The following is a 12,777-nucleotide window of genomic DNA, read 5'->3' as shown; positions in this document are numbered from 1 at the left end:
GGTGGAACCAAGGTGTGGTGGGTTCAGTGCTGGCTAAATGCCAGTGCACCCACTAGAATATACTTACTCATTTTCTGCTGTGAGATAGGATTAGATGGAAAGCAAAGCAGGTTTAAGACTTTAAAAGGGTATAAGGAAAACTTTATTAATAGTAACTAAATGTAAAAAATTAGAATTTGAATAAAACTTTTAAAACATTTCTTCTAGCTCCTACAACCTTTTCTTTCCCACTAAGAATGTACAGAAACAATTCAGTTTATCACCTCTAGAATAGTCTTTCTTCAGTTCACTTAGGGAGAGGAGTCTCTCTTGTCATTTTATGGAGACTTCTCCACAAGAAAACAGTTCTCTCATTGCTTTTAATTTCCACAAACAGCAGCTGCCCAGGACTGCAATTGTGAAGTCCCTCCCATCTTTTCACAGCCTTCCCACAGCTGTGTTTGTGAGCTATGTCAACTTTTGGGGTATAAATTTAGGGATGAGCTATTCAAGAGCAAAGGTTCCCTTTATCTGTCTCTGACATCATCTTCATCTCTGGGAACAGAGGTCTTCTTCTTTCCCTGGGGGCAAAGGGTCTTCATCATTTCTCTCGGTTCGAACTTCTCATGGGATCACAGCTACTTCAACATCTGCTTGCTTTAGCAGAAATTCCTTTGCTCATATCTACAATTTGAACACTTCCATTCCCCCAATTATTTTAATGAGTTACAGGGAAAAAGAGTCTGATGTATCAATTATATTTTCTCCATAGCTTTACAAGAGGATTTCAGCCCAGGACTGAGGCATCTCCTCAACCCTCCCATCTGGGACTTGACATCTTCTTACTGACCTTCATGTCTCATGTTGTTCTCTACGTGTCTTCACTCTGTCCTTTTCCCTGACCCAAGGCAGGACTGAAGGTCTGTAAGCCTTATCTATGCACTGAAAGAGTTAACATCTCACCTGGGGCCTGCAGATGGTCATGTGCTTCCTGCTGTGTGGCAGCTGAAGCAATCGCAGTGATGGATTTTTCAGGCTGCCCTGGGGGCTGTGTCAGGATCAGCCCCATGGCTGGTCTCTGGCCCCTGCTGCGCTCAGTTCCAGGCTCAGGGCCACTCTCTGTGTGGGCTACAAGGCCGCCTCTGGCCTCAGCCACACGATCTCGTGCAGCGGCCACACTGGGGGGAAATGGCTGAGATCTCAGCTGGAACACGCCAGGGGCTGATGGCCTCTCCTCCCCCTGCCTGGCAGCTGCTGTGGCCCGGCTCTGCTGGGACAGGGCTTGGCAGGGTCCCCGAGGAGGGGCCCGGCCCCACTGCAGGGTCCACCTGGCCTGGCCTAGCTGAGACAGGAGCCAAGTTGGCCTTGTTACCTGTTCCCAGGCTGGAAGAGAGAGCTTTTCCCAGGGTTTGTTCATCTTTCACATGTGTGTTCACAGAGGCGTGTTCAGCTTTCGAGTGGTTTAACAAGGTGTCAGTTTTCAAAACTGGTCACTGATTGGTGCTGTTAGGCACAGAGGAAGCTCTCAGCAGCTCTTTTCAGAATAATAATTTTCATGGGCAGCTTCTTCTCTGCAGTCTCGCTTCTGCGGCCACTGGAGCTGACGGGTCCGGCTAGCCACTCCCGGAGTGACCGGTGGAGCCTACGAATCCTGCCACTCCCAGGTTCTCGGCGAGAACCCCGAGCAGTGGCTCCGTCTGCTGCGTGGTGATGCAGGCGAGAGCAGGACTGCGAAGCACTGAGGCAAAGGAAGGAAGGAGTGGACACGTGTTTGGATGCCAAGGTGCTTTATTTGACCCAGGCGGGCCCAGTGACGGTGTCAGGTAAGAACCGTTAGGGAGGCACTTATAAAGGGGAAAGGTATAACGGACGGGGACACAAGGGACCAACGAACAGAACCCAGGAGGGGGGCGCGAGGGACACACTGAACCAATAGGAAGGGCCCAGGGGAGGGAAAAGGCTCAGGGGACAAATCATATGTTAGGTGAGGGATGATTGACATAGAAGATTCTGGACCTGAAAGGGGACGGTTACAATGATTGACAGGTAACAGGCGGAAGGAATGAACCATTACAAGGGAGAGCATGGGGGGAACCGAGGGTCAAACCAAATTCTTAATTTATAAAATTAACCAACTTTACAATGAACTCATATATAAAACATACAATGCTACACTTCTCACCAAATGTCAATTCATGCGAAACCAGCACATAAGGGAACAGTTGTGACACTCTGGTGTCCCGTTGAACCAAGAGTCCCTCATGACACTGCAGGATCTTGTGTAAGCAGGGCTCCATTGTGACCCTGCACCACCAGGGAATCCATTGGGGATCTCTGGGGCCTCATGGAACCAAGGGACCACTGTGACACTGTGCGGCCTTCTGAAACCATGGAGGCCATTGTGACACTGCTGGACCTTGTGCAATGATGGGGCCATTGTGACACTGCATGGCCCCATGGAACCAAGGGGCCAGTGTTGCTCTGCAGGGACTCATGGAATAAAGGAAACATATTTGACACTGTGGTAGCCCTTGGGACCAAGAGGCCATTGGGACACTGTGGGACCAAGGAGAGCATTGCTGCACTGTGAGACCTCATGGAATCAAGGATCCATTGTGACACTGTGGGACCCAAGGATCCAAGGGAATTTTTGTCACCAAAGGGGTTCCATGGAACCAAAGGGACGTTGTGACACTGGAAGGCCTCATGGAATCATGGAGACCATTGTGACACACTTTGACCTCCAGGAGCTGTGGTGACACCAAGCTGGGTGTGAGTGTGGATCTGCTGGAGGGTAGGAGGGCTCTGCAGAGGGACCTGGACAGGCTGGATCCAGGGCCCAAATCCAACAAGGTGAGGTTGAACAAGACCAAGTGCTGGGTGCTGCACTTTGGCCACAACAACCCCTGCAGCGCTACAGGCTGGGGACAGAGTGGCTGGACAGCAGCCAGGCAGAAAGGGACCTGGGGGCACTGATGGACACCAGGCTGGACATGAGCCAGCAGTGTGCCCAGGTGGGCAAGAAGGCCAATGGCTCCTGGCCTGGATCAGGAATGGTGTGGCCAGCAAGACCAGTCCTGATCTGCCCCAGCTCTGCACACAGACATTGCTGCTGTAGCTCCAGAGAAGGGAACAAAAGGGGGATCTCAATCGAAAGTTTGCTGGGAGATCCTTTAGTTCATTTAAAGCCACTGAGAGCAAAGCCTCTCATTGACACAGTTTGGGGCCACAGAAAAGGTGGAGAGAAGCAAAGTTAGAAATAGCAGAAACAAGGACTTTTTTGTGGAAAATATTAAAAAAAATATAACAAAGGGAAAAGAATGCCATGACCAATTGAACAAGAACTATTAAAGATGGCCCATATTACAAGTGATTTACAGAAATGTCAGCAGTTTAATGTTTCTGAATCCATCCAGTCATCAGTCTCCACACTGCAGCCTTGAGCTCCTGGTTCCTCAGGCTGTAGATGAGGGGGTTCAGGGCTGGGGGCACCACTGAGTAGAGAACTGACACTGCCAGATCCAGGGATGGGGAGGAGATGGAGGAGGGTTTCAAGCAGGCAAAAAACCCAGTACTGAAAAACAGGGAGACCACGGACAGGTGAGGGAGGCAGGTGGAAAAGGCTTTGTGCTGTCCCTGCTCAGAGGGGATCCTCAGCACAGCCCTGAAGATCTGCACATAGGAGAAAACCATGAACACAAAACAACAAAATGACAAACTGGCAGTAACCACAATGACCCCAAGTTTCCTGAGGTAGGATTTGGAGCAGGAGAGCTTCAGGATCTGTGGGATTTCAGAGAAGAACTGTCCCAGGACATTGCCATGGCACAGGGGCAGGGAAAATGTATTGCCTGTGTGCAGCAGAGCATTGAGGAAGGCACTGGCCCAGGCAGCTGCTGCCATGTGGGCACAAGCTCTGCTGCCCAGGAGGGTCCCGTAGTGCAGGGGTTTGCAGATGGACACGTAGCGGTCGTAGCACATGATGGTCAGGAGGGAAACCTCTGCTGAAAAGAAGAAGATAAAGAAAAACAGCTGTGCAGCACATGCTGAGTAGGAGATGGTGCTGGTGTGCCAGAGGGAATTTTGCATGGCTTTGGGGACAGTGGTGCAGATGGAGCCCAGGTCGCTGAGGGCCAGGTTGAGCAGGAAGAAGAACATGGGCGTGTGCAGGTGGTGGCCGCAGGCTATGGCGCTGATGATGAGGCCGTTGCCCAGGAGGGCAGCCAGGGAGATGCCCAGCAAGAGGCAGAAGTGCAGGAGCTGCAGCTGCCGCGTGTCTGCCAATGCCAGCAGGAGGAAGTGCCTGATGGAGCTTCTGTTGGACATTTGCTGTGTCTGGGCTTTTCAACCTGCAGAAGGAGGAAAGACCGGGCAATGGAGGAGAGATTTCTCACACAATTATCAAAGCCCTTTCTCATAGGCCCTTTCCTGACAATAAACACCTCCCCATGTCTATGTCTCAGAGATCTTCCTTCACCTTTGCTGCTGAAGCCCTGATTGCTGCTGGCCAATGTTGTGTCAGGAGCTGGACCTTGACCTGCAGGATACCTGGGAGTCAGCCATGACCCCCAATCAGTGCAGGGGAACAGTGAGGGCAGGGGCCAGTCCTGGTATTGGGACTTGAATAAAATATGTTCTCCTAAAGCAGAGGAGTTGCCTGGGTGAAGGGATAGGGATTGCAAGAGGAAAAATGAGAGATTCTGCTGCACCTGGGGAGAACAGAGAGTCCAGTGAGGCAGTAGGATTGTCTGAGGCTTAGTGCAGACTGAGGGGAGCTGCTCTGTCCCTCTCTCCTGTTCCAGCTGCCCTGCACTTATACCTTTCTGAAATCCACTCCCATGTTACCCTGGACAGCCAGGAGACACTGCTGAGAGCAGAGGGATCCCTGGCACACAAAGTGGCTCCTGCCTTTCCCAGAGTCAGGAGAGTGGGCTCATTGCCAGCCTCCCAGGCTGCCCTGCCCAGAGCTCCCCGGGCACAGGGAGCTGGGACACCCCATTGCTGTGCTCAGCCTGCACAGGAGGAGCCCAAGGGCTGGGCCTGGCCCTGCAGCTGGAACTGCCATTGCAGAGAGCCCCTCAGCAATGCCAGCAGCACCTGGGCAAGGCAAGGGGAGAGAGAGGCGGGCCTGAGGAAAAGCCTTTCCCTGCCCAGCCCTGCCCAGCCCCTGCCAGGCAGCAGCAGGGCAGGACAGTGGCCCTCAGGCCCTGGTCAGCAGGGTATGGGCACATGGCTGGAGAGATGCCCTTCATCTCTGGGGCTGCTCTGCCGGCCCAGGAGGGACTGAGGGCCCCAAGCCCCCGGGCTGAGGGCTGTGCTGGCTGCGAGGGGACACAAGAGCTGTGCTGCTCAGGGCAGTGTCTGCCCTGCAGGGCAGGCCTGGCAGGTGCCACATCTGCCCTGCAGCAGGGCTGCCCTCAGCACTGCCTCCCTCCCTCCCGGCCCACGGCTCTGCTGCTGGAGCTGTCCCAGCCCCAGCTGCTCCTGTGGCCCCGGGCTCCTTCCCTGCCAGAGCTGCCAGAGCCCAGCCCAGCCCCTGGGCCAGCCCTGCCCTGCAGCTGCTCGGCCCTGCAGGGAATAAAGAACAGCTCCCCCAGCCTGGGCACCATGGAAAGGCGATGCTGCATGGATCTGGAGGCTGGGCAGGTGCAGGCACTTGCTGAGGTGCCCAGGAATCCTCAGGGTGATGGTTTAAGAGTCTCAGCCCCTGCTCCCCTATGCACAGCTGAGTTTCCATTACCACCCAGCTGAGCCAGGGAAAAGTGGGGGCTCAGATTCAGGAAAGCAGAGACCCAAGGAGGAAACTCCTGCCCTGAAAGAGCTCACGACAAGTCCCCTCAGAAGGGGAGCCCCGCTCTGCAGCACATCCTCCTCCTCCTCCTCCTCCTCCTCCTCCTCCTGCTCCTCCTGTGCCACAGAGAAACTGGGAGAGTCCTCCTGAAACATCCCCCTGGCTCTGGGGTCTGCTGGCTTCAGGAGATCCCTCCAGGAGCACAGGGGACATTGCCCTGCACCCACACACTCACCATGCACAGGGCTGTGAAGATCTTTCCCCAGGTGAAGTCTCAGCTCAATGTCTTCCCAATCCTGATTGCCTTCAGCCTGTCTCTGCCTGGCTCCTGTCCCCTCAGTGCCTGCAGGCAGAGCCCTCAGCCCTGCTGGGCTGGGAGAGGAGCTGGCCCTGGAAGAGCTGTTCCTTTAAAGCTCAGTAGCACAGACACAGCACAAGGACTTTAATGAGCCTCTTGGGGATTTGGTGTTGTTTACATCAGACTCAGTCCCTGAGAGAGTGTTCAAAAAACTTCTCAAGACCTCAAAAGTAAATTGAAACACTGAAGTTTCTTGAAGTTTTAATGGGTCCCATAGAGGAACACCACTGGGAAAGTGTCCCCAGGTTCCAGGTAGAGCAGAGCACTGCAGGCAGTGATGACAGTTGGGGACAAACAAGGCCAAGGTGTCTCTGGTGCTGAGCAAAGCTGGATGTGTTTGAGGAATGCCAAGGGCCAAGGCCTGAGCCCCAGGGCCTGGCCAGGCAGATCCTGTCCCTCCCTCCTTGCTCAGGGCTCTTGCCGGGATGGGCACTGGCATGTGGGGATGTGCAATGCCAAGGGCAGGAGCATGGGGCGGCCCCTGCCAGGCTGCTGAGCAGGGACAAGGAGGCCATGAGGCCCCAGGCCTGCAAGGGTCACTCGTCTCCTGCTCCTGCCTCAGTGCTTTCCTTTCTATGGAAAAGAACCATCCCTCCTTCCCAGGCACCCTTGGTGGGAAAACAGGACTCCCATACAACTAACTAATATGATTAAGCTGAAGCCATTGATTGTTTACATTATGCACTTATTTATGCATTCTAACTCTACTGCATACACTGATCACGCATCTCTTCATTGGTGCCTCTCTCTTGTCCTTGTGTTCTGCACTCACTTCTCTGGGTATGTGATTGGTTACAGTCCAGGTGGCTCACAGCCCTCTGTTATCTAGTTCTTGTGCTCTTGGTATTCTGTTTCTCAGCATTTTCTTTCTTCATTTAGCACAGTTTATGTCTTAGTAACCTTGGTGAATTCCAGAGGGCTCTGATAAGACCTACAAGCAATATGGCTGGTGCACAGTGTGGCCTAAGTTGTTCAGATACATTGCTACAACTCCCCCTTCTTCTTCTGGCACCAGCCAAACCATTTTCACTGCATTTTTTACCAAGTGGGTCACCAATATCACTATGCATGGAATAGCTCAAAGCAATATAATAATAACTACTAGTAATAACAAAGCTCCCTTTAAGGGATCTTTCAATCATCCAGTTTATTTCCCACCCCTCAAACCATTCATCCAAGCCCCAATCATTCAGAGTCAATTTCTTCATGTTGTCTTGTAGTTGTTTGAGTTTCCTGTGAATGGATGTAGACTGGCCAGAGAGATTGATACAACACATTCCTTCAAAATCCTCACACCTGTGCCCATGTGCTAACAACAATAAATCCATAGCAGCTCTATTTTGCAGTGTGCCATTTCTAATACTATCTACATGAGTGAGCATTTGATTTAAAATAGCTGAACTTGTGTTCAGTGTGGGAATCCACAAAATCAGAGGGTTTTGGAAAAGCGGCAAAAGGCAGGCCTCAGAGACAGCAGGACTGTGATTAGAGCTAAGCAGTAGCCATGAGATTGGTCAGCAGAAAAATTATTTAAAAAGTAGAAAAGCAAGGAAAAATAGAACAATGGTCTGTGTATTAACTCTTGTCTAGAAAAACTCCCTAAGCTACAGAAAAGTTTTTCTAGCAAGATATTAGGAAGTTTGAAGCTTAATAATGGAGCTCTGTACATTGTGTTTTAAGGCTTACAAGCAGGTATTGTATTCAAAATAAGCAAGCATTGTTTTAACCAAAGGTACCTGTGCTTATTGTGGTTGGACAAAACTACTGTCAATGTGCTTTTGCTTTGTGGGATTGGTCAGAAAACTTTTAAAGTAAGTTGTAACATTGCGTTCTTTGTCTGCTGCCGAGGACACGAGCTGCTGGCATCTTCCCATTCTCATAACCATGTAATGGGACTGATGCTGGAAAATAAAACAGCTCAAGGCACGTTCCACAGCAGCCCCGTCCCGTTTGTGATTTGTACATAGCCCCCGGCTCTCTCTATACAAGACAGACTGTGCAAAGTACTTTATGCTATGAATTTCATGAATTGCTCTCAAAAAGAACCAAACCCCCCTGTCTTAAGGCACTTTCAAAACAACATGTACACACACCTCAAAGAAAGACCTCCAGTACTTGACCGGAATCATGACTCTAAAATTATTTAAGGGCCTTAGTCTCTCATTATGGGGGGAGAGGATATGCTTGTGTTTCTACAGATACAGGACCCCGGTGGATTCCCAGAAGATTTATCAGTAGACCACAGATCTGAAGACGACCCCTTGAATGAACACCAAGTCAGCTCCCTCTCCCACCATGCCACAGAAGCAGCTTTCTCTTGGAGATGAAGAAAAAAGAAATTCATATATCCAAACATTGTGGCAAGGACACTCATCACACGTAGATACATCCCGCTGATAACATCCATGTCAATCTCAAACGCAGACATACCCCTGCCTTTTCCACCATCCCTCTACCAGTGACCTTTTATCCCTACCCCCTCCCTCTTTCCCCTCTTGAAACTGCTCCTTTTTCCCTCCCTCAAACTTCCCTTAAAAAAGAGAAGGCATGATTGGGAGGAGTTGGGAAGAACTATAGGGGAAACTTAAAAATATTTAAGAATGTCTTAAAATAAGTCAACTAATGTGTGTTTTTACCATACACAAGTGAAAACTACCCAGTGGGAAAGAAGAAGTATGATTCTTTCTGTCACACCCTCCAGGGCAGCCCACAGCAGTACTAGTGCCATCGTTGTCATCGTCTTTATCAGCACCCTCATCTGTATCCAAGTGACCACCGGCTGGATCGTCCCTCAGCCAAAACAGAACATCTGGGTCACTTTGGCAAAGTCATTAAAGCAAGACAATCTTTGCATGGCCATTGGAAGCGTAGACGGTCCGCTCTTAACATCCCTGGTGGGAGTCCCCCTGTCACCAAATGACCGCCCATATGTAGGTAAGAAACCCAACCCCATGGACACCTGGGACGAGTGGATGAAGATCCTCCCATGCCATATCTCCACAGGACTTGCTTTTCCAGGCTCAGGATGGTGTTCTGGGCAGTGGTGTGAGGCACAGGGTCGGTCTCCAGCCATCCCGTGGTGGCTTCCACCATGGTCAGCACGTAGCGCTTGCCCTGGCGTGTCTGGGGCAGTGGGATGGAGTCAATCTGCCAGGCCTCCCCATACTTGTACTTGGACCACCGCCCACCGTACCACAGGGGCTTCACCTGCTGGGCCTACTTGATGGCAGCACACGTCTCACAGTCATGGATAACCTGAGAAATACTGTCCATGGTTAGATCCACCCCTCGGTCTCGTGCCCACTTACAGGTGGCGTCTCTGCCCTGATGACCTGAGGCATCATGGGCCCATTGAGCTGGGAACAACTCCCCCGTATGTTGCCAATCTAAGTCTATCTTTGGCACCTCTATCTTTGCAGCCTGACCTACCTGCTCGTTGTTTTGGTGTTCCTCACTAGCCCGACTCTTGGGGACATGGGCATCTCCATGGCAGACTTTCACAGGTAGCTTCTCCAACCAAGAAGCAATGTCTTCCCATTCATCAGCAGCCCAGATTGATTTTCCTCTATGCTGCCAGTTGGACTTTTTCCACCTTTCCAGCAAACCTCACAGATCACTGGCTACCATCCATGAATCAATATAAAAGGTATCGTTTTGGCCCCTTCTCTCTTTCAGCAATGTCCAGGGCCATCTGAATGGTTTCGAGTTCAGTAAATTGACTTGATCCACCTTCTCCTTTGGTAGCTTGTGCAATCTGTCCTGTGGGGCTCCATACAGCTGCTTTCCATTTCCAGTTCATCCCTACAATGCAACAGGAACCGTCAGTGAAAAGAGCATAGCGTGTTTCCTCTGCTGGTAGTTGGTTGTACGGTGGAGCTTCCTCAGCCCGTGTCACTTGTACCTGCTCCTCTTTGTCAGTAAGACCAAAGTTTTCACCTTCCAGCCAGTTTGTATTTATCTCCAAAATCCCAAGGTGATTCAGGTTTCCAATACAGGCACGCTGTGTGATCAGAGCAATCCATTTGCCCCATGTGGTGTCAGTGGTGTGGTGGGTACAGAGAACCTTTCCTTTAAACATCCACCCCAGCACCAGTAGTCGGGGTGCCAGGAGGAGTTGTGCTTCTGTGCCAATCACCTCCGAGCTCCCATGAACTCCTTCATAGGCAGCCAAGATTTCCTTCTCAGTGGGAGTGTAGTTGGCTTTGGATCCTCTGTAACTTCGGCTCCAGAATCCCAGTGATCGGCCTTGAGTCTCCCCAGGCACCTTTTGCCAAAGGCTCCAGGACAAGCCATTGTTCCTGGCTGCAGAGTAGAGCACGTTCTTCATCTCTGTTCCTGTCCTGGCTGGGCCAAGGGGTACTGCATGAGCGATCTCCTGCTTGATCTGAGCAAAGGCTGGTTGCTGTTCAGGGCCCCAGTGGAACTCGTTCTTTTTTTGGGTGACCAGGTAGAGAGGGCTTACAATCTGGCTGTATTTGGGAATGTGCATTCTCCAAAAGCCTATGGCACCCAGGAAAGCTTGTGTTTCCTTCTTGCTGGTCAGTGAGGACATTGTTGTGATCTTACTGATGACCTCAGTGGGAATCTGACGCCATCCATCTTGCCACTTCACTCCCAGAAGCTGGATCTCTCGGGCAGGTCCTTTGACTTTGCTCTTCTTGATGGTGAAGCCAGCTTCCAGCAGAATCTGGATCATCCTCTCTCCTTTCTCAAACACTTCCATTGCCGTGTTCCCCCACACAATGATGTCCTCGATGTACTGCAGGTGTTCTGGAGCCTCACCCTTTTCCAGCGCAGCCTGGATCAGTCCATGGCAGATGGTGGGGCTGTGCTTCCACTCCTGGAGCAGTCGGTTCCAGGTGTACTGCACGCCCCTCCAGGTGAAAGCAAACTGAGGCCTGCATTCTGCTGCCAGAGGAATGGAGAAAAACACGTTAGCAATGTCTATAGTGACAAAGCACTTTGCTGCCTTGGACTCCAGCTCGTACTGGAGTTCCAGCATGTCCGGCACAGCAGCGCTCAGCGGTGGAGTCACTTCATTCAAGCCACGATAGCCCACAGCCAATCTCCATTCTCTGTCAGATTGTGCACAGGCCAGATGGGACTGTTGAAGTGTGAGTGGGATTTGCTGAGCACCCCTTGGCTTTCCAGCTCACGGATCATTCTGTGGATGGGGATCACGGCATCTCAATTCGTTGCTATTTCACCATGACTTGGCATTTTCCTATCTTTAAGCTTCTTCCCTCCACGGAGCCCTAGCAGGCTCGGAACCTGCGACAGATCACGGCATCTCAATTTGTTCAACACTGCCAGTGGTGCACTGTCGAGGTGACAATTGGTACTCGTTGCTCTTCCACCCTCAGGAGTCCTACTGCAGATGAGTTTTCTGATAGTCCAGGCAAGGTGTTCAACTGCTTAATGTTCTCTGCCTCTACTGCAGCTATTCCAAAAGGCCACCCGAGTCCCTTGGGGTGTTTGTGAAGCCATTCTGGAAGAAGTCTATGCCCAGAATACACGGGGCCTCTGGGCCAGCCACAATAGGATGTTTCTGCCACTCCTTCCCAGTCAGGCTCACCTCAGCTCCCAACAGGGTCAATTGCTGTGATCCCCCCGTCACCCCAGCAATGGAAACAGGTTCTGCCCCCCATGTCCCGAGGGCATTAGGGTACACTGCACACCAGTATCAACTAAGGCGTTGTATTTTTGTGGCTCTGATGTGCCGGCCATCGGATCCACACCATCCAGAAAATCCGGTTTTGCTGTGCCTCTCCCTGGCTAGAGGCAGGACCCCCCTAGCCCTGGTTATTATTTCTTTCCTGGGCATACATGGTAGAGGTTCCTTCAAGGGGATCTGACAGATCACACCTGGCAGCTCGGTCATGGCAGGTTGGGGCTGCCTTCACTTTAGTGGAACTCCCTCAGTTAGTGTTTCCCTCCTTGAGCTGATGCACCCATGCTGCCAGGAGAGAAGTGGATTTCCCATCCCACCTTCCCATGTCTTCCCCATGGTCACGCAGGAAGAACTACAGGTTGGCTCATTGGGTGTACCCTCTTTCTCTAGCTAGGGGATGTTGGGCTCTGACTTTGGGGCCTGTAACCTGCACTGGTGCCAAACTGATCTTCCTCACCTCCTCCTTCATCTCTCTCATTGTAGGAAACATATGTTTGTGCTGTTCTTGTGAGCCAGCAAAGGCTTCCTGAAGATCAGGAAAGCCCCGTATCTCTCTGGAGGAAGGTACCAAGGCTATCACCATGACACCATGGAGAAAGAGAGAGAGTTAGAAGATAGGGACTTTAGTTGGTTCACAGAGTGACATGGCCCCTTGGTCACCTACTGAGAACTTTGTTTCTTTCTTATGACCAATGGGCAGTGAATGTGTCTGTTCAGTAAATGTAAATATCTTGAAAGAGTATAACAGCAACATGTTGCTATAATAAATCTCTCTTGCACCCTTCTGATGGAGTCGTGGTACTTTGTGCTGTGTCGTGGCCTATATCGGCATCTGGTGGCCCTGCCATGATTGCAACAGGACTGCAAAAAAGGAAAGACAAAAGAGACAAAAAGTTGAAAGGTACCCTAAAAACGAGTGAAGGCAGCAAGGACGCTGCGGAGGTCCGGACCTAATTCAGACGTCTGATTCGAGGTAAG

General features: G+C 51.3%; 1 protein-coding gene across 1 annotated transcript; it reads right to left on the bottom strand.

Annotated features, from left to right (window-relative positions):
• Positions 1-3,372: 3,372 nt before the first annotated feature.
• LOC136570469 (olfactory receptor 14A16-like) lies at positions 3,373-4,305 on the bottom strand. The gene has a single exon (XM_066570937.1). It carries the CDS (start codon positions 4,303-4,305, stop codon positions 3,373-3,375), a length of 933 nt encoding a protein of 310 aa, XP_066427034.1.
• Between the last annotated feature and the right edge of the window lie 8,472 nt (positions 4,306-12,777).

This window comes from Molothrus aeneus, unplaced genomic scaffold (assembly GCF_037042795.1).
Source record: "Molothrus aeneus isolate 106 unplaced genomic scaffold, BPBGC_Maene_1.0 scaffold_34, whole genome shotgun sequence".
NCBI lineage: Eukaryota > Metazoa > Chordata > Aves > Passeriformes > Icteridae > Molothrus > Molothrus aeneus.
Note: the sequence above shows the minus strand (reverse complement) of the source record. Positions and strands in the feature narration are given on the sequence as shown.

What these genes read in the sequence shown, in the direction of transcription:
- LOC136570469 (XM_066570937.1), bottom strand. Translation starts at nt 4,305, where the DNA reads ATGTCCAACAGAAGCTCCATCAGGCACTTCCTCCTGCTGGCATTGGCA.